A 23,836-nucleotide genomic window follows, 5' to 3' on the forward strand; every position below is an offset into this window, starting at 1 on the left:
TTCTGCCTTTTCTAAAACCAGCTTGAACATCTGGAAGTTCACAATTCATGTATTGTTGAAGCCTGGCTTAGAGAATTTTGAGCATTACTTTACTAGAGTGTGAGATGAGTACAATTGTGCAGTATTTTGAGCATTCTTTGTCATTGCCTTTCTTTGGGATTGGAATGAAAACTGACCTTTTCCAGTCCTGTGGCCACTGCTGAGTTTTCCAAATTTGCTGGCATATTGAGGGCAGCACTTTCACAGCATCATCTTTCAGGATTTGAAAGAGCTCAACTGGAATTCCATCACCTCCACTAACTCTGTTTGTAGTGATGCTTTCTAAGGCCCACTTGACTTCACATTCCAGGATGTCTAGCTGTAGGTGAGTGTTCACATCATCATGATTATCTTGGTCATGAAGCTCGTTTTTGTACAGTTTTTCTGTGTATTCTTGCCATCTCTTCTTAATATCTTCTGCTTCTTTTAGGTCCATACCATTTCTGTCCTTTATCGAGCCCATCTTTGCATGAAATGTTCCCTTGGTATCTCTAATTTTCTTGAAGAGAGCTCTAGTCTTTCCCATTCTATTGTTTTCCTCTATTTCTTTGCACTGATCACTGAGGAAGGCTTTCTAATCTCTCCTTGCTATTCTTTGGAACTCTGCATTCAGATGGGTATATCTTTCCTTTTCTCCTTTGCTTTTTGCTATTCTTCTTTTCACAGCTATTTGTAAGGCCTCCTCAGACAGACATTTTGCTTTTTTGCATTTCTTTTCCATGGGGATGGTCTTGATCCCTGTCTCCTGTACAATGTCATGAACCTCCATCCATAGTTCATCAGGCACTCTGTCTATCAGATCTAGTCCCTTAAATCTATTTCTCACTTCCACTGTAGAATCATAAGGGATTTGATTTAGGTCATACCTAAATGGTCTAGTGGTTTTCCCTACTTTCTTCAATTTAAGTCTGAATTTGGCAAAAAGGAGTTCATGATCTGAGCCACAGTCAGCTCCCGGTCTTATTTTTGCTGACTGTATAGAGCTTCTCCATCTTTGGCTGCAAAGAATATAATCAATCTGATTTCTGTGTTGACCATCTGGTGATGTCCATGTATAGAGTCTTCTCTTGTGTTGTTGGAAGAGGGTGTTTGCTATGACCAGTGCATTCTCTTGGCAAAACTCTATTAGCCTTTGCCCTGCTTCATTCTGTACTCCAAGGCCAAATTTGCCTGTCACTCCAGGTGTTTCTTGACTTCCTACTTTTGCATTCTACACACTGCTATATTCAAAATGGATAACCAACAAGGACGTGTTGTATAGAACTTGGAACTCTGTTCAGTGTTATGTGCCAGCCTGGATGGGATGCAGGTCTGGAGGAGAATGGACACATGTGTGTGTGTGGCTGAGCCCCTTTGCTCTTCACCTGAAACTACCACAACATTGTTAATTGGCTCTGCTCCAATACAAAAGGTTTAAAGTTTGGAAAAAAAAAAAAACAAACCTATGTCCTAGAGAAATAAATAAACTGTGATCCTGGTAATCATTAGCATCTCATTAAAATTTCAGTCCAAACAGTTAAGGACCTCTCTAGGCAACCCTCTGAAGCCAAATGGGATTTTAAACGGAGCAGCATGGCATTGCATAAGGAAGCACTTGGGTGACATGGGAGGGGACACGCTGTTCTGAAAAATCAGTAAGTGCCTGAGTTGATCATGTGCTGGACTGAAAAGGAGGTCATGTATCCATCTGCTTCAGGCAGGCAAACATGAGAGCTCTGAAGCATCATTAAAACTGAAGCAATTCTGTAAAAAGTACTCAGTACAGGCAGCAACTTTCATTGTGTGCTTTCAAACTGAAAACCCAAGGCTATGATACAGAAACAATGGAAGAAATGCAGGGCCTTGTCCCCAGGTTTTTATCCAAGTCCAAATCAGCAGAGAATTTAAAAGCACACTGAAGGCTAGAAGGCCAGAAAAAAGTGGAACATGCAGACGAATCTCCATATTGGTGGTCTAATTGGGACTCAGGCTGTAGGCCACCATCAGTCACTCCATACGTCAGATATCGCCAACAGTGATGCATTGTCGGAGGGTTTAGAGCCCTGGGGTTCTGGGGCTCAGCAGACGCTCCATCACTGACAGCGACAGCCGATCACTGCCACTGAGGCTAGCTTGTGGGAGGTTCTAGACGTCAGTGCTATCGCAGGCAGAGAACTAAAAGAACAGAAGTCAAACACGAGGAGGATCTAAGAGATGACAGGGCCAGGTGACCAGAAACAGCATCAAAAGCATCCATGAATACAATAATCAGCACAGGAGACTTCCAGAAATTCAAGCGGTAAGGAAGAAAGATTAAAGAGCTACTAGACGTTGGAGACTCCAGAAGTGAGAAGCACCCATCAAGAGAGACTACCTAAGCTCAAGGGTGACTCATCTGTCACATGGCTATGCCACTATGCCTGTACTTTGCATTTGAGTCATAGGAAGACCGTTTTTTGTTTTTTTTTAAATGAAGGAAGGAAATAGGGAATAAATGAGTTTTTATTACACTGCAGATTTCTGACTTTCTTTTGCACGCTTAAAAAAAAATTTGCATGCACACCACTGACATCAGTAAACGGATGCATCATGAATGTTGTAGCTTCTGTATCTCCTACTGGTGCTAGAAACCAAATGAGACAAAAACACTGGTTGTTAAAAGGTATCGTAAACAGTAGCGCTCCACAATAGTGTTAGTTGTTGCTGTCATTAGCTCAAAGTTATAAGAAGGAACAATGGCTTCTCATCGTTAAATTAGTCCTGAGATCCCAGTATTTATAAACTGGAATACTACTGTTCTACGCTCACCCATTCAACTATGTTTTTTAGCTAGCAAAGTCTTTTAATTTAAAAAAAAATCTTTATCTACCACTTGTATATCCTGAACTCTGGGAGTTGGTGATGGACAGGGAGGCGGGCCTGCTGCGATTCATGGGGTCGCAAGGAGTCGGACACGACTGAGTGACTGAACTGAACTGAATGTCTTTTGGAATCTAGATTGGGTGTTCTGAACCCTGGCATGTTACTACACTGCCTCTCCTTCAGAAATACATAAATATTTGAAACCATTACTATAAAAAGAGGGCTTCCCTGGTGGCTCAGATGGTAAAGAATCTGCCTGCCAATGCAGGAGAGGTGGGTTCAATCCCTGGGTCAGGAATATCCCCTGGAGAAAGGAATGGCAACCTATTCCAATATTCTTGCTGGAAAATTCCATGAAGAGAGGAGCCTGATGGGCTACAGTCCACAGGGTTGAAAAGAGTCAGACATGAGTGAGCAACTAACACTTTCACATTCACCACAGAAAGAATAAAGAGACAAAACAGTCCAAGACAGTAATTTAAAAAAATTCTTTGAGATTACTTGCACCTCTGTTCTGTTTTGAAGCAAACACAAATTTTGTGATTTTTTTTCTATTAGGAAAGTTGATATTTTCAAACATATAAAAGCAGTGCAAGAGCAGTTTCTTTAATTAGGTGCACCGAGCAGATATCATGTCAAATGAACTCATAAGTCTCAGTCTCAGGTAACTCTCAGCATCAACCGTGAAGCTGCTGAATCTACAGTGAAACAAAGCAGAAGAGGCTCATCTTCCTGGGAGAGGCTCAGCTTCCTTGGAAGTCAAAGTTGTGTTTCTCTGTGTTGGTCACTCACTGGACCAAACATAGCTTTGTGGTGTTCTCTTAGAGCCTCATCTCATGAGTCTAGAAGCTTGTTCTTGCAGTGGCATCCCGCATAAAGTGAGTGCTCATGTTCACACATACTGGGTTGGCCAAAAAGTTCATTCAATTTTTTTCTGTAAGATGTTAATTTACAAGGCACAGCTGGGTTGCTGCAAAGTCTAGCCTCTTGGTCAAGAACTTCATGTCAGGCAAATTTATGCTAAATCTAAGTTTCTATCACTTCTACCTCTTGTTGTTTAAACACTCAATATCTCAGTTTACTCATCCTAAAATTAAAAAATAGGAATACTGGACTTCCCTGGCAGTCCACTGTTAAGACTCCACACTTTTGCAGCAGGGGGCCTGTGTGCAATTGCTAGTCAGGGAACTAAGATCCTGCATGCCACCAAAAAAAAAAAAAGAATGGAATACTATAATACTATAACCAGGAGTGAAATAAGAGAATATTTAAGTGCTCAGCTGAGTCTCAGTGCAGTAATTCTCAGAGATAGAAGCTCCTCTGGGCAAAGCCAGTATCGAGAAAATACATCATCTGGGTCAGCAGAGCTGAATCAATGTCCCGACAAACACCAACTTAATGTGCTCATTTGAGGTAACTATTAAGACAACTACCACTTAAAAATCTGGTTAAAGGTTTCATTTTCTCAACCAGTTATTTACCCCGAGTGAATCAGGATCACAGCTTGACCCCATTTCCTGTTTACTCTGAGATGATAGAGGCTGCTGGTGCCAATCTCAGTCTCATCCTTCATTAGGGCAGAGAAATGGCAACCACCTGGGGCCCACTTCATAAGGACTGTGGGGACTCAAGAAGCTACTAAGTTCAATAGCTTTGCCCAGCCCCCGGCACTTAAATCTTTATCAGTGCAGCCACCAAGAGCCGAAGCAGCAAGCAATCCCTTAATTCCACACAAAGCTGGAGCTAACCCATCATTCACAAATGCCTACCAAGGCCACAAAAATTGATTCCATCTCTGGTCTGACTCCTTGGAAGAAAAACTATGACAAACCTAGACAGATATTAAAAAGCAGAGACATTACTTTGCAGACAAAGGTCCATTTAGTCAAAGCTATGGTTTTTACAGTAGTCATGTATGGATGTGAGAGCTGAACCACAAAGAAGGCTGAGCGCCGAAGAATGATGCTTTTGAACTGTGGTGTTGGAGAAGACTCTTGAGTCCCTTGGACTGCAAGGAGATCAAACCAGTCAATCCTAAAGGAAATCAACCCTGAATATTCATTGCAAGGACTGGTGTTGAAGCTGAAGCTCCAATCCTTTGGCCACTTGATACAAAGAGTCGACTCACTGGAAAAGACCCTGATGGCTGGGAAAGATTGAAGGCAGGAGAGGGGGGCAACAGAGTATTAGACGGTTGGATGATATCACTGACTCAATGGACATAAGTTTGAGCAAGTTCTGGGAAACAGTGAAAGACAGGGAAGCCTGGCATGCTGCAGTCCATGGGGTCACAAAGAGTTGGACACAACTGAGTGACTGAACAACTAGTCTGATTCCAACCCTGAACCTCCTAGGAAAAGAAGCAGGGCACAGATTGAATACTGTCCTCAGCAGTCTTCCCCAGGACACAGAATATCCCACACTGGCACTACTTGTACCACTGCTCCATCATCTGCATTATCTCACTGGAGCTTCCTTCTGTTTAACCCCATTTTAAAGAAGAGACAAGGAAGGCTAACAGGCCAATGGTACAGCTGTTCAGTGATAAAGCTGGAACTGAAATTCTGTTCTACTCAGTTCTAAGCCCAGAGCCCTTTCCATCACACCTGGTAAGAGACGTGAGGCATGCCAAATGTCAATTCTAAATTCCAGATTCCCAGACATTCTCAGCAAGCCCACAAAACATTAGCAATAACAGATCATAACAACTTCCAATCGCAAAGCAAGAGTCAATGGCTCAGTTACAAAATAGCTTAAAATGAGTCCCCATCTGACCTCCATGGCCACAAACTTGAAGAGAATTTCCTGAAATTATATGTTGGCAGTTCTTCAAATAGAACAATTCTCAGAAAAGCACTGGTTCGTGACGTAGCTGTTATCAGCTGCCATTTCTGACTTTCATTCCAGGTAAGAAGATGTAAAATGCTTTCTGCTGGCCTCGCAGTCTATGCTAACTCCTACCACCAGAAGGTAAATCCCACCTAATAGTTCAGCCAGGAATAAATTCTGAATGACCTGAACTTGAAGGGGAGTTGTGGGAGCAGAAAGCCCTCCTAATTAAAGGCCAGTTCATTAGCACTTTCATACATATGGATTAGCCATTTAAAGCGAAGTTAAATAGATTGGGGAAAGATTTTTAATGTCAAGAATCTCATCAAAATTCCTTACGCAGCACCAGCAAGTGCCCTTCATTCATTAACGCTGTCCTTCCTGCCCTCGTATTAATCCCTCAGGTCACTCATCCAAAGAAGGCAAATGTCACAAAGTCCCCCTGAACACGCCCCCAAATTAGAATCAAAACAAAATGGAGATGAAGAATGGCTGTGGTGGTAACTGTGAACACCATTAGGACAGCGCCTTCCTGACAGGGCCCGTCTGGCCATCCTGGCAAATCTAACCCAGCTCCTCGCCCCTGGGCAGTCTTCCCTCCGTCATCCTCCCCTCTCATGAACTTCCAGGGCTCTACCCTCTCCAAAGGGCCCTGCCGCCCCACACCACCTCTTCAACCTCTTCTGCTGCTGCCTCTAGCTCTCACCTCAGTACAAAACCCCCTAATGCTCTCCCCAGTGCTTCCCCGTTCCATTTTTACTCTCGCCCCGTCAATCTTGAGAGTTCCCTTGACTTTATCCAGCACCCACACACCAGGAACTCCATCCTCATCTCTCTGTTAGCAGCCTAAAGACCAGTCCCAGCCTCAAAGAACAACTCTTCACTGGCACATCTGCTTGGTTGGCCTGTCATTGCAAAAAGGCTTCTGCACATTCCCTGTTTCTTTGAGTTTCTCAAGTCACAGCCTCAGGGACACCTTTGACTCGACTCTCACCTCTGTTCCAAGCATTCAGCTGACACCCAAACTTGGATGACTCCACTCCTCAAACAGATTTCAGGTCCCCCTTCCATTTCCACCTCCATACGAGCAAGACCTCACTTCCACTCACCTGAGCTTTCTGACTGATCTCCTTGCCTCACCATCTTTTCTTTACTGTAATATCTAACTCCATCAGAATAATCTTTATGAAAGTCACACAGTCCTTCTAGTCATCCCCTAACTGTACCAAAGTCATCTTGGTAAAACAAAGATCAGTTCACATATGCAGCTAGAGCAAAATGCTTCCAAGCCTTCCTTTTCCAAATGCCTCAGCACCTAGATCGCCCCAATCTGGCCCAATCACTTCCAGGCTTACTTACTGTCCATCACTGCATCCAGAGGATCTTATCCCACAGCCAATTGGATCTCCTGCTCTCTGAACTTCTCCTGCTCCACCCCATCTTTTGTTCCATAGAGATGTTCCCCATCTTCCTCACCCAAACAATACTTCAATGTCCAACTCACTGGAAATTCTTGTTGAACTATCATTAATATGAAAATTCAATCCATTGGAACCCTCAGTATTTTGAGAAGCTTAATCAATTAAGTCCCACCAATGCTGTCACACCAAAGGCCACTGGGGACAAGACTGTAGTTGAGCTATTTGGGTTGCTTACTCCTCACAGCGAGGGAACACACACACAGTGGGAAATCTTGGGGTGTCTCAGTCAGAGGGTGCTGTGCTGTGTTGGTTGTTCAGTCGTGTCCAACTTTTGGGGACCCCATGGACTGTAGCTCACCAGGCTCCTCTGTCTGTGGGGATTCTCCAGGCAAGGATACTGAAGTGGGTTGCCATGCCTTCGTCCAGGGGATCTTCCCCACCCAGGGATCGAACCCAGGTCTCCCACATTACAGGTGGATTCTTTACCATCTGAACCACTAGGAAAAGCCCATTAACACTGGAGTGGGTAGCCTATTGCTTCTCCAGGAGATCTTCCTGATCCAGGAATCGAACCAGGGTCTCCTGCATTGCAGGTGGATTCTTTACCAGCTGAGCTACTAGAGGGTGTTAGATGGGGCTTCTTATAGGATTCACTCTACATGCTGTTGGAAAACAGGAGCAATTCTATGATTACGTCAATAAATCTTGTCTATGGGTGGGAGCAGAGGCGAGCAAAGCTAAAGTCATAGCTCGTGAAAAAGCAGCTGGCCCTCATTTTATCTGCAGTAAAAAGAGGATGTTTCATATTTTGTGGGTTGTATGGTGACCTTGTTTTTCTCTGAACTTAGACAAAGTTATGAAATGGTCTTGTTTGTCTCATTTTAAGTCGGACGTGACTTGGCGACTACACAAGAATGAGTGATCACATCTAAGGGCTGTGTTCTGTGTATTTATGTCCTTATGTCCAACAGGAGACACCACGGCCCAGCTGTGAGCACCAGGCCGGCTCCTAACAACTCCAAGACCTGCTGCTTTTAAGTGTCCAACAAGCTTCCAGATGTCAGGCACTGCTCCTCTCTTTCTCAATTCTTAGTGTTATCATGACGTCAATGTAGAGCCTGAGACATTGTCTGAGGTAGAGGACAGATTAGGAAAACAAGACAAGCTGCAGCTAGGTAGACAAGATCCTACCTGGGAGCCCAGTGGTGAGAGCACTTATCATATTTCACAATATAACAGAAGAAGGGCCTGATAACAGGATTAAGAATTGGGGAAAAGGACAACATATTCTGTAAAAGCAACAGCTCTCAAGAATAATGCGGTATCCAAACCAGGCCCCTCCTACAGCATGTTAAACCCAAGAAATGTCTTCATCGTAGTCAGTCTGATCATGTTTTCTGGTTAATAAAGATGAAAGTTGTCCACTGTACATATCCAAGAATCTTAATGCAATTAGCCATTCATTATCAAGCTAAATGTGTTCATATTGTTATATGTGAACATTTTCCTTTATGGCTATTAAAGTCCTGATCATTAAGTCTTATCTTAGATTCTGTTTCCAGCAGACACTATCAGAGTGCTGATACTGCCAAATCTGAGTTTAATAGAACAAAGCGATGCCAATTGTGTCTTTCAGGCTCATCCAGACCAGAAATGCAGCTCACATGTTAGGTGTATGAGAAAAATAGAAAAAACAGTATCTGAAATTCTTATAACTTCCTTTAAAACGACTTCATTTGGGGGACTTCCCTGATTGTACAGTGGATGAGAATCAGCCTGCCAATGCAAGCGACATGGGTTCAATCCCTGGTCTGGGAAGATTTCACAGGCCACAGAGCAACTACACCTGCATACTGCAACTACCGAAGCTCATGTGCCTAGAGCCTGTGCTCGGCAACAGGAGAAGTCCATGCAGCACAGCAAAGAGTAGCACCCACTCACTGCGACTGGACAAAGCCCGTGCGTAACAACTGAGACCAGCGCAAACAAACAAAAATTCATCTGGAAAAAGTCTGCACATCCTTTCTTTTATGGTCTAGACGGTCTGCGTGGCCAACCCTATGACAGAAGAATCAGCAGATACATGAACAGCAACTCTTTCCAGATCTAGCCTGTGACGATTAATGAGCATCTGAGGTTATTCCTAAAAGACAATGCTGTTAAAGTGCTGCACTCAATATGCCAGCAAATTTGGAAAACTCAGCAGTGGCCACAGGACTGGAAAAGGTCAGTTTTCATTCCAATCCCAAAGAAAGGCAATGCCAAAGAATGCTCAAACTGCTGCACAATTGCACTCATCTCATACACCAGCAGAGTAATGCTCAAAATTCTCCAAGCGAGGCTTTAACAGTACATAAACCAAGAAATTCCAGATGTCCAAGCTGGATTTAGAAAAGGCAGAGGAACCAGAGATCAAATTGCCAACACCTGTTGGATCACAGAAAAAGCAAGAGAGTTCCAGAAAAACATCTACATATGCTTTATTGACTACACCAAAGCCTTTGCCTGTGTAGATCACAACAAACTGTGGGAAATTCTTCAAGAAATGGGAATACCAGACAGCCTTACCTGGCTCCTGAGAAATCTGTATGCAAGTCAAGAAGCAGCGGTTAGAAACAGATATGGAACAACGGACTGGCTCCAAATTGGGAAAGGAGTACGTCAAGGCTGCATATTGTCACCCTGCTTATTTAACTTCTATGCAGAGCACATCATGCAAAATGCCAGACTGGGTGAAGCACAAGCTGGAATCAAGATTGCCAAGAGAAATATCAATAACCTCAGATATGCAGATAACACCACTCTTATGGCAGAAAGTAAAGAGGAACTGAAGAGCCTCTTGATGAAGGTGAAAGAGGAAGTGAAAAAGCTGGCTTAAAATTCAGCATTCAAAAAACTAAGATCATGGCATCCGGTCCCATCACTTCATGGGAAATAGATGGGTAAACAACGGAAACAGTGACAGACTTTATTTTTCTGGGCTCCAAAATCATTGCAGATGGTGACTGCAGTCATGAAATTAAAAGACGCTTGCTCCTTGGGAAAAAAGCTGTGACCAACCTAGCCAGCATATTAAAAAGCAGATACATTACTCTGCAGGCAAAAAGTCCATCTAGTCAAAGCTATGGTTTTTCCAGTAGTCATGTATGGATGTGAGAGTTGGACCATAAAGAAAGCTGAGCACCGAAACACTGATGTTTTTGAACTGTGGTGTTGGAGAAGACTCTTGAGAGTTCCCTTGGACCGCAAAGAGATCCAACAAATCAATCCTAAAGGAAATCAGTCCTGAATATTCATTGGAAGGACTGATGCTGAAGCTGAAGCTCCAATAATTTGGCCACCTGATGTGAAGAACTGACTCACTGGAAAAGACCCTGATGTTGGAAAGATTGAAGGTAGGAGGAGAAGGGGCTGACAGAGGATGAGATAATTTGATAGCATCACTAACTCGATGGATATGAATTTGAGTGAGCTCCGGGAGTTGGTGATGGACAGGGAAGCCTGGTGTTGCTGCAGTCCATGGGGGTCACAAAGAGTCGGACAAGACTGAACAACTGAACTGAATTAAGGTTATTCATGGGAAAGAAAAAAAACCTGTTATTTTTATTTCCATGTAGAAATCCTCAGGCTTTCCAGGTGGGACTAGTGGTAAAGAACCTGCCTGCCAATGAGGGAGATGTAAGAGAAGCAGATCTGATCTCCAGGTCAGGAAGATTCCCTGGAGGAGAGCACGGCAACCCACTCCAGCATTCTTGCCTGGAGAATCCCATGGACAGAGGAGCCTGGCGGGATACAGTCCATAGGATAGCACAGAGTCAGACACAACTGAAGTGATTTAGCATACATGCAGCACACATGTTGACACATTTACACTACTATATGTAAAACAGATAGCTAGTGGGAAGCTGCTGTATAACACAGGGAGCTCAGCTTGGTGATGGCCTAGATGGATAGGATGGGAGCGGAAGGCAGGAGGTTCCAGAAGGAGGGGATATATGTATACATATATCTGATTCACTTCAATGTAAAGCAGACACTAACACAACATTATAAAGCAATTATACTCCAATTTAAAACAAAACAAAACAAAACAAGATTGGAGTAATAACTTAAGTGTATCAGGCAGGGGCCAAGATCAGTGAACTCAGGCAAACCACCTTCCCTGTTAGCAAGGATTCCTTCTCACACTGGTCACCATCCAAAAGGCATTTCCAGACCCCACTACTGCTTAGAGATCACACTAGATATCACCTGCCACCTGTAAGGGTCATGGCAGGTCCTTGGCAACTCCATGCATGGTGGCCCTGCTCCCCACGATGTCCATTAGACTCCATGCTCTCACTTTCTCCATCCTTGGGAGATTTCAATTTGTGAATTTCTTAGAGAACACGTGGCCTATCACTTAACACTGTCCCTGAAAGATAACTTTTCCATGATTGCTCACTGCTGACATTTTATTATTTAATACTAAAATCCCATCAGAGCTCCCTAGCCTGATAAGCTAAAAATGAAGTCTGAAAATAAAGCACCTGGCAAATCTGATTTGCAGTCATATCCAAATGGCATTTTGTCAGATGGGAGCTAATTATCAACCTGACATGATTTCAATCTACTTCCATTTTATGAAACGGGGTCTGCGTGCTCTCTACAAAGAGGATCAGCCTTGCCTCTCTTCAGCTTGACACCCAATTTCACCTACTCTCATGAGATTCTTCTATTATGCAAACCATTGGTAAAGCAATTACATGCTCCGAAAGATTAAGACTAGAAATTTAGCATTCAGAGAATTGTCATTTTCACCTCTTAAAATGTAAATTCTTGCCAGATGTTTAGATGCCTTTTTTACTTTACACAATGTCACCTAATGATCTGAGGAAGCCACCCCTCCAAAAGCAATTTCATCTCCCCAGTTTGACGAAAGAGTTGACTGAACTCCAAGGCTCTATCCTGGAGGACTGCCTAATGAGTGCAGGCATCCAGAAACAGGACACTTGTTTCTTCAGGCTTTTCAAGGCTCCTTAGAGGCCAGGCATTGGCCTTATCAAGCGAAAGGCTACAAATGGACACAAATGAAGGCTGGGCAGAGAATAGCAGGTGGGAAAAGAGGAACTTCACAGGAGACACTTCACCCTTTTGACTTGAGGAAAAGGGTTGGAATCTCCATGGATGGAAAGCAACTGCAAAGCCCTTACTGCTCTTGCCAGGAAGCATGTTCTGGGTCTCTCATCTAACACCTTTACACACAACAGAAGATCATGGTCAACAGAAGGACATGGAATGAAGTTCCTTCTGTCTAAGTACAGGAACATCCCTGGTGGTCCAGTGGCTAAGACTCTGCTCCAAGTGCAGGTGAAACAGAGCAGGTCCTTGGCCTACCCACCCACCTCAGTGTTCTCTGCCTGTGGAAAATTTTAGTCAAAGAAAAAATTTAATCAGAGAAGTGAGAAATGGGGAAACAAAGGGAAACAGTCACAGGAGACTAAATAATACTAACGTAGTCATTAAGCATAGTCAAGGATCTTTAGTTCTTTCTCAAGGGATGTAGATAATATTCTGAGCCATATCCTGTGAGCTGTCTTAAAGATACTGAAATACTAGGTGGAGAATTTAACTACATGATGACCAGACTGTACCCAGAACATGAGCTGCCACAATTCAGAGAATTAGCTTCAAAGAAATGATAACAAACGGACTCTGGAACTGAAGATTAACTGTACCTAACACAACCAAGATGACGCTGGTCAGAGCACCGATGACTGTCAGCTGGTCAGAGCACCAATGACCAGTCTGAAGATGACTGTCAGGGCTGGCTGTTGTTTCTACATGTAGTATTCCCCGACTCTGTCTATAAAAGATCTTATCCCACTGGCTGCCAGTAGTGGGGGGTCGACCTTTGGACAGACGTCTGCCACCCACTCCCCCACCAATTGCTGACATTTGAAATAAAGCCAAATTTCTTTCCCACCAACCTGGCCTGTTTATTGGCTTTTGAGCAGCAAGCAGCCAGACCCCTCACTCTTTCGATAACACAGGAGGCGCAGGCTCAATCCCTGGGAACTAGATCCCACATACTGCAACTAGGAGTTCGCATGCTGCAACTAAAGATCCTGCATGCAGCACTGAAGATCAAAGATCCTGCAACCAAGACTTGAAGCAGCCAAATAAATAAGTAAATGACAACAACCAAAAAAAAAAAAAAAAAGAATAAAAGCTAGAAGGGTGAGATCAGTAACTTGTCCCAGGTCCAGTCTGTGGATCTGCAGCTGCAACTGCAGCTGAACTGATGAGCATCTAAGACGTTATGTGTGAAAAGGGAAACCAAGGCCCCGAAATGGCCTGTAAAGTCCTACAGGGATAGTCAACAAGTGGAGGGTCTCATGAGTCCTTTCTCCCACTCCTCCTTGTGTGAACAGAGAGACACCAGGAAGCATATTTTCTATTTAGGATCACGTAAGCCTCCCACCAGGGGCTTCCCTGGTGGCTCAGATGGTAAAGCGTCTGCCTGCAACACGGGAGACCCGGATTCGATCCCTGGGTTGGGAAAGATCCCCTGGAGTAGGAAATGACAACCTACTCCAGTATTCTTGCCTAGGAAATCCCATGGGCAGAGGAGCCTGGTGGGCTACAGTTCATGGGGTCGCAGAGTCAGACAGGACTTAGCAACTAAACAACAAACAAGCCTCCCACCAGGGGCTTCCCTGGTGGCTCAGACGGTAAAGCATCTGCCTGCAACATGGGAGACCAGGGTTCGATCCCTGGGTTGGGAAAGATCCCCTGGAGTAGGAAATGGCAACCCACTCCAGTATTCTTGCCTGAGAAATCCCATGGGCAGAGGAGCCTGGCAGACTACAGTCCATGGGGTCACAAAGAGTTGGACACGACAGCACACAAGCCTTGACACACACGTTGACAGATATTACTAAAAAGCAGCAGGTACTTCTACATAACTACATCCTCACTTCAAGTTGTCAAAATACACCAACTAAATATGAGGGTAAGGTGAGTATGTTTGAGAACAGAAGTCAGAGGAGAACGGGAGGAGAAACAAAACCGCCTTCTGGTCCTGTGACATGTGATTTTCTCCGTGGAGCTCACAGAAGAAACAGCGACTCTTGGGAGACTCGTGTGGAGGATGCTCTGAGGTTCTTCTCTGGATCCTGGCCCGGGGAATTATCACTACCCACTGTGTTGGGAGCAGTGGGCTCCTGAGTCATGACATGAGAAGGATAGATGAAGCTTTCTTCATCTGCAAACACCAACGCTCCCGGGGCCCCATGTTCCAAACAGGTAAGGGCACTGCGCTGCACACCTCCTCCTTCACCTTGAAGGTACCACGGCATGTGCCTGCCAGGCACACGGAAGAACACTGGCCCCCAAGAGGAAGCGGCTCCCACCTCCACACGGCTCTGATAGGGGAGGACGAGCATACTCACAGAAAAGTGTCCCCATCATATGTAGACTACAGAAACGCCTTCACCACGAGGCTCACGTTGTTTTGCTGTTTAGTCACCAAGTGGTGTCTGACTCTTTGCAACCCCATGGACTGTAGCCTGCTGGGTGCCTCTGTCCATGGGATTTCTGAGGCAAGAATACTGGAGTGGGTTGCCACTTCTCAAGGATCAAATCTGGATCTCCTGCACTGTAGGTGGATGCCTTACCACTGCACCACCAGGGAAGCCCACGAGGTTTATGAAAAACCCCAAAAATGTTACTGGGATAGTTCACTTCACGTGTCAGCTCAGCTAAGCCACAGGACCCAAATGTCTGGTCAGACATTAGGCTAGATGTTCTTGTGAAGGTATTCTTTAGATAAAATGAGTATTTACAACAGTAGGCTTTGAGTAAATCATTACCCTCCCAGAAAGTGGGTGGGCTTCATCCAATCAGTTGAAAGTCTTAGGAGCAAAGACTGAGGTTTGCTGAGGCAGGAGGAATTTGAGCTCAAAAGTGTAACATAGAAATCCTGCCTAAGTTGACAACCTGCCAGCTTGTACCACATTTTGAACTTGCCAGTCCTCACAACTGCATGAGTCAGCTCCTTAAAATTGAGCAATGGTTTCTTTTTCTGTCTCTCCCTCTCTCTCTTCTGTTTGTCTGGAAAATCCTACTCACGCAGTTACCAGGCAGACTAACCAGGTCCATTCCCTCTACATTTTAGAGGATTGGGGCCCTTGGAAAAACATCAATCCCATGACTGTTTAGAAAACCAGAGAAGTAGAAGTCTACATGAAAGAGGCTTTTCAATACCCTTCAAAGGCTCAATTGTATTTCCTACTCGCTCCTTAGGTGATGGATGAGTAGGAGCTGTGCCCCTGGAAAGTTCCAGACCAGGCATAGCACAGGGGAACCGGGGCACCTGGGCTGGAACCGGGACTCAGCCTCTGGGGGGGTGAATGGCCACCGACACGTGACTAAATCAGGAATAAGGCATTTCATACCTTGGTGGAAGCACACTTCCACCACATCCATCCGGCAGGGAGGGAACATAAAAGGACCAGAGACGTAAAGCACCCAGCTCAGGACCGAGCAAGACTAAGCTCACTAAATCGTACCTTATTGTTAGACAAAAGATACTAAAAAACACACTTCATTCTACTCCCATCCCTAAGAGAGGAGAGAAACACATCCAAGGATAATTTTTGTTTGTTTTGGTTTGGTTTTTGCCTTTTTTGTTGGCGTATAATTGCTTTACAATGTTGTTCGTTTCTGCTGTACAGTGAAGAGAAGCAGCTACCAGTAGACACGTATCTCCTCCCTCTTGGACCTCCCTTCCCCTATCGCACTCCTCTAGGTCATCACAGAGCACCAAACTGAGCCGTCTGTGCTGCACAGCAGGTTCCCACCAGCTATCTATTTTACACATAGTAGTGTGTATACGGGACTTCCATGGTGGATCAGTGGTAAAGAACCAGTCTGCCAATGGAGGAGACACAGATGGGTTCGATCCCGGGGTCAAGAAGATCCCCGGAGAAGGAAACAGCAACCCACCCCAGTATTCTTGCCTAGGAAATCCCATGGACACAGAAGCCTGGTGGGCTACATTATATGGGGTCACAAAGAGTCGGACTCAACTTAACAACTAAACACGTGTATATATGTCAATCCTAAGCTCTCAGCTCTTACCACTCTTCTGTCCCTTGCTGTGTCTACATGTCCATCCTCTACATCCAAGTCTCTATTCCTGCCCTGGAAATAGGTTCATCTCTACCATTTTTCTAGATTCTACATATGCCTGCCTGCCTACTTAGTTGCTCAGTTGTGTCCGACTCTTTAGCAACCCCATGGACTGTAGCTCACCAAGCTTCTCTGTCCATGGAATTTTCCAGGCAAGAATACTGGAGAGCGTTGTTATTTCCTAACTCCAGGGGATCTTCCTGAACCAGGTATCAAACCCATGTATCCTGTGTCTCCTACATTGCAAGCAGATTCTTTACCCATCAGGGAAGCACTCTATAGATTCCACATATATATGTTAATAAAAACATACAAGGATACTTAATATAGAGCTTCAAATACCAAGAAAGGGATACTGTGGGTGACTGTGGGAACTTGAAGGAAAGCTGATTCAACCTCAGAAGGGGAAGTTTGCAGGCGAGATGTGGTGACAGGGGAGCAGGCACTCCAGGCAGAGGGCACTGCATAGCAGAACCAGGAGTGGAGCCAACCAGGGGACTTGTCGGCCATGTACATGTGCCAGAGAAGTGGGGCAGGGATCACTGGGCTGGGAAGCCTTCTAAAGAGCCAGCTCGTGCAAGGATGCAGACGTGGGGAGAATATAAATCAGAGGAAAGACAGAGCTGCCGGTGTGCGTTCTTTTCAGAGCCGTGCGGACACAAACTTTCACTAGTAACTACTCCGACTTCTCAGTCTCAAAACTTTCACAGTTGACAATCAGCAATACAAATGCAGAAGACATCCGGAAAATAAATGATGGAACTTGTGAACGTTTACACAGGAAGCCAAAAAAGTCCTCTAACATGAACTGTGCCCCAAGTAAGAATTTTAAATGATGATAAAATGCTGAATGGACTGCATTCTGCTTTGTGTGCATGTGAAAATGAAAAACATTCCATTAACCTCAGAACCCAGTAATAAAAGATATATAATGCAGGAAAGGCTCTGAAGTGACCTATAGTCAATTGTCCAAAATAATTAAGCTATTATCAGTCCACGGGGTCTCAAAAAGAGTCGGACATGACTTAGGGGCTAAACAACAACAAAAAGATTAAGCCTGGTTTTCATTTTCTTCATTTTGCTGACTTATATTTTCTTCTTTTCTATAATGACTGTGGAATGCTCATGAAAAGAGGAAAGGGTATTTTTCAAAGCCTGCCTAAAGGGAGTTTAAAAAGAAAGGGTGTTATAGTTCTCAGGCAGCATTAGTGGTAAAGAATCTGCCTGCCAGTGCAGGGGACTTAAAAGATGAGGGCTGGATTCCTGGGTTGGGAAGATCCCCTGGAAGAGGGCAGGGCAGCCCACTCCAGTATTCTTGCCTGGAGAATCCCATGGACAGAGGAGCCTGGTGGGCTACAGCCCACATGGCTGCAAAGAGTCAGACACAACTGAAGCGACTGAAGACACACACACACACACACACACACACATACACACACACACACACACACACACACAAGTGGGGTCCACTTGGATGGACAAGCAAACCCCTGCAGCGGGCCAACCTGTGCTCAGATGCAAAAGAAAAGTTAAAGATTGGGGAAGGAAGGAGAGGACTTCCCAGCCCGGCCACGGTACCCACCTGGGTCACAGAGGCACTTGTAGCTGGTGCCCACACTGCGGCACGTGCCATGGGCGCAGGGGCTGAGCGCACAGAAGTCCACGAGCTGCGCACATGCCGGGCCCGTGAAGCCCGCGCTGCAGCTGCAGCCGAAGTGCAGCCCATCAGCATAGCAGGTCCCGTTGTTCTGGCAGGGCGCCGAGGCGCACGGGTCCACCTTCTCCTCGCAGGTGGAGCCCAGGTAGCCTGCGGAAAGATGCAGAAGGGCGGAGGGGTAAAAAGAAACATCACATTCCACTTAATCACCGAGAAACTCTGGCTGCTGTTCAGAACTCTGCTTCATCGTCAACTGATGAATACCGCACCACCCAACCAGGCGGGTTTTCTTTGCTTTGGTAACCAAGGTATTTCCATTTTGGTGGAAATATAAAATGTATGATTGCTTAGGTGTAGCAATGGCAACCCACTCCAGTACTCTTGCCTGGAAAATCCCATGGACGGAGGAGCCTGGAAGGCTGCAGTCCATGGGGTCTCGAAGAGTCGGACATGACTGAGTGACTTCATTTTCACTTTTCACTTTCATGCATTGGAGAAGGCAATGGCAGCCCACTCCAGTGTTCTTGCCTGGAGAATCCCAGGGACGGAGGAGCCTGGTGGGAGGCTGTCTATGGGGTCGCACAGAGTCGAACACGGCTGACGCGACTTAGCAGCAGCAGCAGCAGTGAGATACAGGGAGATAGATACACTGGGTTGGCTGAAAAGTTCATTTGATGGGTAACACCCTCTGGAAAACCCGAACAAACTTTTCTGGCCAACATGATATGTATATCTATGTATGTACAAAGTAGAAAGATGGCAAAAATAAATTAATGGTGATTGATTTTAGGAAGCTGGGACTGGGATCAGTGGAGAGATTTCATCTCTTATTTAATACACATTGCTGGAGGAAGATGTTCCTTACTTTGTTTTAATAGATGAAGAATAATCCTGAATTTAAAACCTTAAATCCATATAAAACAGGAAATGTGAAAAATATCATTTCCCACCTTTATTCCTTTGTTCCTCACTCCTTTCTCTAGAATAACCCACTGTTAGCAGTTTCTTGAATATATAATTTTTAACAATTTGGTCATTGCAATGGAAAAACAAACTGGGTGTATGCATACAATGGAACACTATTATGCAACAAAGAGGAAATAAATGTTCTGCCGCGTGTGCCAACATCATTGTTGGTTAGTCGCTAAGTCCTGTCTGACTCTGTGACCCCATGGACTGTAGCCCACCAGGCTCCTCTGCCCATGGGATTTCCTAGGCAAGAATCCTGTGGGTTGCCATTTCCTTCTCCAGGGGATCTTCCAGGGATCGAACCTGTGTCTCCTGCATTGGCAGGCAGGTTCTTTATCACTGAGCCACCTGGGAAGCCCTGTGCCAATGTGGATGAACCTAAAGGACATACGTTAAGTGAAAGAAGCTAGATACAAAACACCACCTGTTGTATAATCTCATTTATAAGGAATGTCCAGACAAAATAAATCTACAGGTAAAATAAATCTCTATATAAAGTAGATGAGTGGTTGCCTCGGGCTGGGGTGGGAAGAGGGGCTGACAGCAGATGGCATGAGGAGGCTATTGAGGTTGATGTAAATGCTCTAATGGATTGCAGATTGTGGTGATAGCTGCATAACTCTGTATATTTACTAAAAAGCACTGAATTGTACTTTAAAAATGAATGAAATTTATGACACGTAAATTGTACTTCAATTAACCTTTAACTTTTTTTCATTTTAAATGTATTTCTTGGGCATATGATTTTTATGTTGTGTGTTTCAGTATTTCTCAATTAAAAAACAATTACATATCCTTTTACTATATAGCACAGGGAACATATTAAATATCTTGTAGTGAACTAAAATAGAATCCGAAAATATACAACTAAATCACTTTTCTGTACACAAGAAAATAACATGACATTGTAAATCAACTCTACTTCAATTAAAAACCTTTTTTTAATTATGTTTATGTGAATCTGTAGGTCTGTGTGTCCAAGTAGGTCTTTAATAATACTTGAGTAAAACCTATTCTTCTAATATTTTAAGAGCAGTTTGGAAATAAAGTGAAGACTATTCAGTTTTAGAAACAAATTTAAATAACTTTACTCATATACAGTTTTTATTTCAATATTCTATTTCACTTTTCTTATCTAGATTTAAATTTATATTAACCATCTTCACACAGAACACTCAGCAATATTGGCAACCTTTGTTGTTAAGGACACAGTGAATATATAAACCAAACAAAATTAGTTTCCACACTTTAAACCATCACTCATAAATTGGCAGTATCAACTTGAAATTTTTCTCTACAAAAATAGAAAATTCAAAAAACTTCCATTGCTATTCAACATTTTATAAACTTCCCTATAGCTTTTAAATTTTAAATATCATACTAAAAGTGTACCACATGATCGGTATTGATAACACTTGAATTCTCCAAAGAGCCCCTCTGCAGCCAAAAGTGGAATGTAACTCCATTCTTCATGAGATACATTCCATTTTATTCTGAACGAAAAGAATATACTTAAATATGCATCATATGGAAAATTCAACAACGAAGGTAGTCCTGACCTCTCTCATTTTCTACCCCAAGAACAAGGCTGAAATTATTTTCTTCATCAAGTTGTTGTGGGTTCTAAAATGATAATAGCAAAATTTCTAGAACAGTTTCCATTCCAGTGCTGAATGAATGAAAAATGGTAAAAATAACAGTCACAACTGACATCCACTCATGGCTGAGACGTACCAGACACTTCTAAGCCTTCACATGCAGTAGTTCACTTAACCCTGGGGTAACTGCATGATGCAAGAACTATTAATAGCCTTATTTTTAAAAAGAGAAAATGGTGACCCAGAAATGTGAAGCATCCTGTTCAAGTCTACCAAGCTAGTGAGACAGACTAGACAAAGATTTTACAATAACATAACACTGTCAAGCCAGAGACCAATTGATGGTGGAAGAACTGAAGGGTGGGCAGGGCCTAAGGACACAATGCAACAATAGTCAAAAATTCAAATGCCAGCAGGAGTCCAGCAGACTGTGTTGATGAAGGAAGTGGGCCAGTTATAAAGCAGTGGGGAATGGCAGGGACAGTGGCTAACTACAGAAGGCATGGCCTTCCAAACAGGGTGGCCACGATCCCCCTGAAGCCAACAGCTGCCATTGGAATGTTAGACCATTTACCATACCTTCTGAATTTTCAAGGAGTATTTGAAATCCAGATTCTTGTGTGAACCCTTACTATTTTACAATGTTGATAAGTCATTTCTCTGGGTCCTGTATATGTGGTTTCTCAGTCTGACAAAATGTTAAGCACAGGCTTTGGAGTCAAAAGAAATTGGATTCAAAAACCATCTCTGCCCACTAAACTGGGACTGTGAGCAAGGACTTAATCACCCTCATCTGTTTCATGGAATGGAGACAGCAATGCCTATAGCATATGGTTTTTATGAAGCTTAAATGCAAAAACCTACACAAACATTTGGTATGATGACTGATAAGTAGTGTTCAATAAGAAGCAGCTAAAATTATAATCCCCTTCATGGATCATAACCTTGTCATGCCAAAGGGGCTTGCATAATGCAATGAAGCTATGAGTCGTGCCATGCAGGGCCACCCAAGATGCACAGGTTATAGTGAAGAATTCTGACAAAACGTGGTCCACTGGAGGAAGCAGTGACAAACCTCTCCAGTATTCTTGTCACGAGAACCCCATGAACAGGCAACAAGAAACGACACCAGAAGATGAGCCCCCCTCCCCCCCCAGGTCAGAAGTGTCCAATATGCTCAGCTCCAGAAAGAATGAAGCGGCTGGGCGAGAGTGGAAATGATGCTCAACTGTGGATGTGTCACATAATCACAAAATTATGTGATTCCCAGGTTTTCCAGATGAGAACAATGTGGATTATTACCAACTGCAATGGAAAATACAGGAAGAGATTCCCAGGGGAAGCTTATGATTCCCAGGGGAAGAAAAGACAGGCAGAGGGACAGATGGATGGATAGACAAACGGATGGATAAATTTTAAGAAAAGAAAGTGAAAGTGAAAGTCACTCAGTCGTGTCCGACTCTTTGCGACTTCATGGACTATACGGTCCATGGAATTCTCCAGGCCAGAATACTGGAGTGGGTAGCCCTTCCATACTCCAGGGATCTCCCCAACCCAGGGATCGAACCCAGATCGAATCCCGTACTGCAGGTGGATTCTTTACCAGTTGAGCCACAAGAAATGCCCAAGAATACTGGAGTGGGTAGCCTATCTCTTCTCCAGGGGATCTTCCTGACCCAGGAATCGAACGGGGGTCTCCTGCATTGCAAGTGGATACTTTACCAACTGAGCTATGAGAAAAGATCAGAAAAGTGAACATCGAAAGGAGAGTTGCCTGAAATGTCACTGAACCCTGTCTAAAAGCCAGGTGGGCTGGCCCAGACCACCCCACTAGAGGACAGGAGACCCCATGGAGCAAAGCATCCAGCCCAGTGAAGCCACCCCAGACCAGTTAGCCAGCCTGTGGCCCTCTGAAATCCAGCCCAAACTGCCAACCCCACAATCATCATGAGCTAAATAAATAATTGTTGTCTTAACCACTAAGTTTTGAGGTGGTTTGTTATGCCACAAACGCTGATTGACACAGGAACAGGAGACACAGCACTGTATCTAAACAGAATCTAAATAGGAATGGAAGCCAGAGGGAGGCCTTTGTTTTGTTTGCTTTATGTAAAAAGACTTAAAAGACAATTGAGGGACTTCCCTGGTGGTCCAGTGGTTGAGACTTTGCCTTCCAATACAGAGGGTGCCAGTTCGATCCCTGGTCAGGGAGATATAATCCCATGTGCCTCTTGGTCAGAAAACCAAAACATAAAACAGAAGCAATATTGTAAAAAATTCAGTAAAGACTTTAAAATGGTCCACATTGAAAAAAATATTTTTCAAAAAAGGAGGAATTGATTATGTACTAGAAGAAAATTTAACTAAAGAAAGGATCAATAAATGTTTGTTGAATATCTAAAAGATTCACTGCTATTGAATCAGGAATCCTTCATTTTATTATTATAAATAAATAATAATTTCTTTTCCTTTTTCTTACCAGTTCAAGAAAATATAAAAACAAGATGAGAATGCATAATGTTTTATACTTTCAGAGGATCTTAATATACCTCAGGAAATATTGAAGACAGAAGATCCTTTTAACATATTATCCTAGTCTGAAAGAAAGATAATGTAATCTAAAATGTCATTCTGTTATAAAGGATGATGACAAAGCAAAAATGAATTCAAGCTGTATCTCAATACACTTGATGGAAATGTATGTGATTTAGGGCAATTATGGAATAATTTTCCTGGCTTACAAGATCATTAATGAACAGTACATGCTAAGTTGCTTCAGTCATGTCTGACTCTTTGCAACCTCATGGACTGTGGCCCACCAGGCTCCCCTTACCATGGGATTGTCCAGGCAAGAATACTGGAGAGGGTTGCCATTTCCTCCTCCAGGGGATCTTCCCAACCCAGGATCCTCTCTTATGTCCCCTATATTGGCAGGTGAGTTCTTTACCATTAGTGCCACCTGGGAAATCCAATGAACATTAGAAAAGGAACTGATTCACAGATTAAGTGCTGAGCCAATTTTCAAAATGCCATTTGTTATAGGTCAAATGTTTAGGTCCCCTCAAAATTAATATACTGAAGCCTTATCCCCACAATGTGATGACATGAGGAGGTGGGGCCTTGGAAAATCATTAGGATTAGATAAGGGTGGAGCCCCCATGATGGGATTAGGGGCCCTGTAACAAGAAGAAGGTGTAATCATCCTTATGGCAGAAGGCAGAGAAGAACTAAAGAGCCTCTTGATGAAAGTGAAAGAGGAAAGTGAAAAAGTTGGTTCAAAACTCAACATTTACAAAACTAAGATCATG

The 23,836-nt window shown here is 43.7% G+C and overlaps 1 protein-coding gene and 1 non-coding gene across 2 annotated transcripts in view; both read right to left on the bottom strand.

Annotated features, from left to right (window-relative positions):
* The window catches only part of DNER (delta/notch like EGF repeat containing), a 391,251-nt gene that overhangs the window by 78,892 nt on the left and 288,523 nt on the right, over nt 1–23,836 (bottom strand). Inside the window, exon 8 of the mRNA XM_003585774.3 lies at nt 17,887–18,111. Within this exon, the coding sequence (XP_003585822.1) occupies nt 17,887–18,111 (225 nt within the window). The remainder of the gene's footprint in view (nt 1–17,886; nt 18,112–23,836) is intronic.
* MIR2284M (microRNA mir-2284m) lies at nt 18,615–18,681 on the bottom strand. Its single transcript, NR_036334.1, has one exon. It is a non-coding gene; the product is annotated as a microRNA mir-2284m (primary transcript).

Source organism: Bos taurus, chromosome 2, assembly GCF_002263795.3.
Source record: "Bos taurus isolate L1 Dominette 01449 registration number 42190680 breed Hereford chromosome 2, ARS-UCD2.0, whole genome shotgun sequence".
In the NCBI taxonomy this organism is placed as follows: domain Eukaryota; kingdom Metazoa; phylum Chordata; class Mammalia; order Artiodactyla; family Bovidae; genus Bos; species Bos taurus.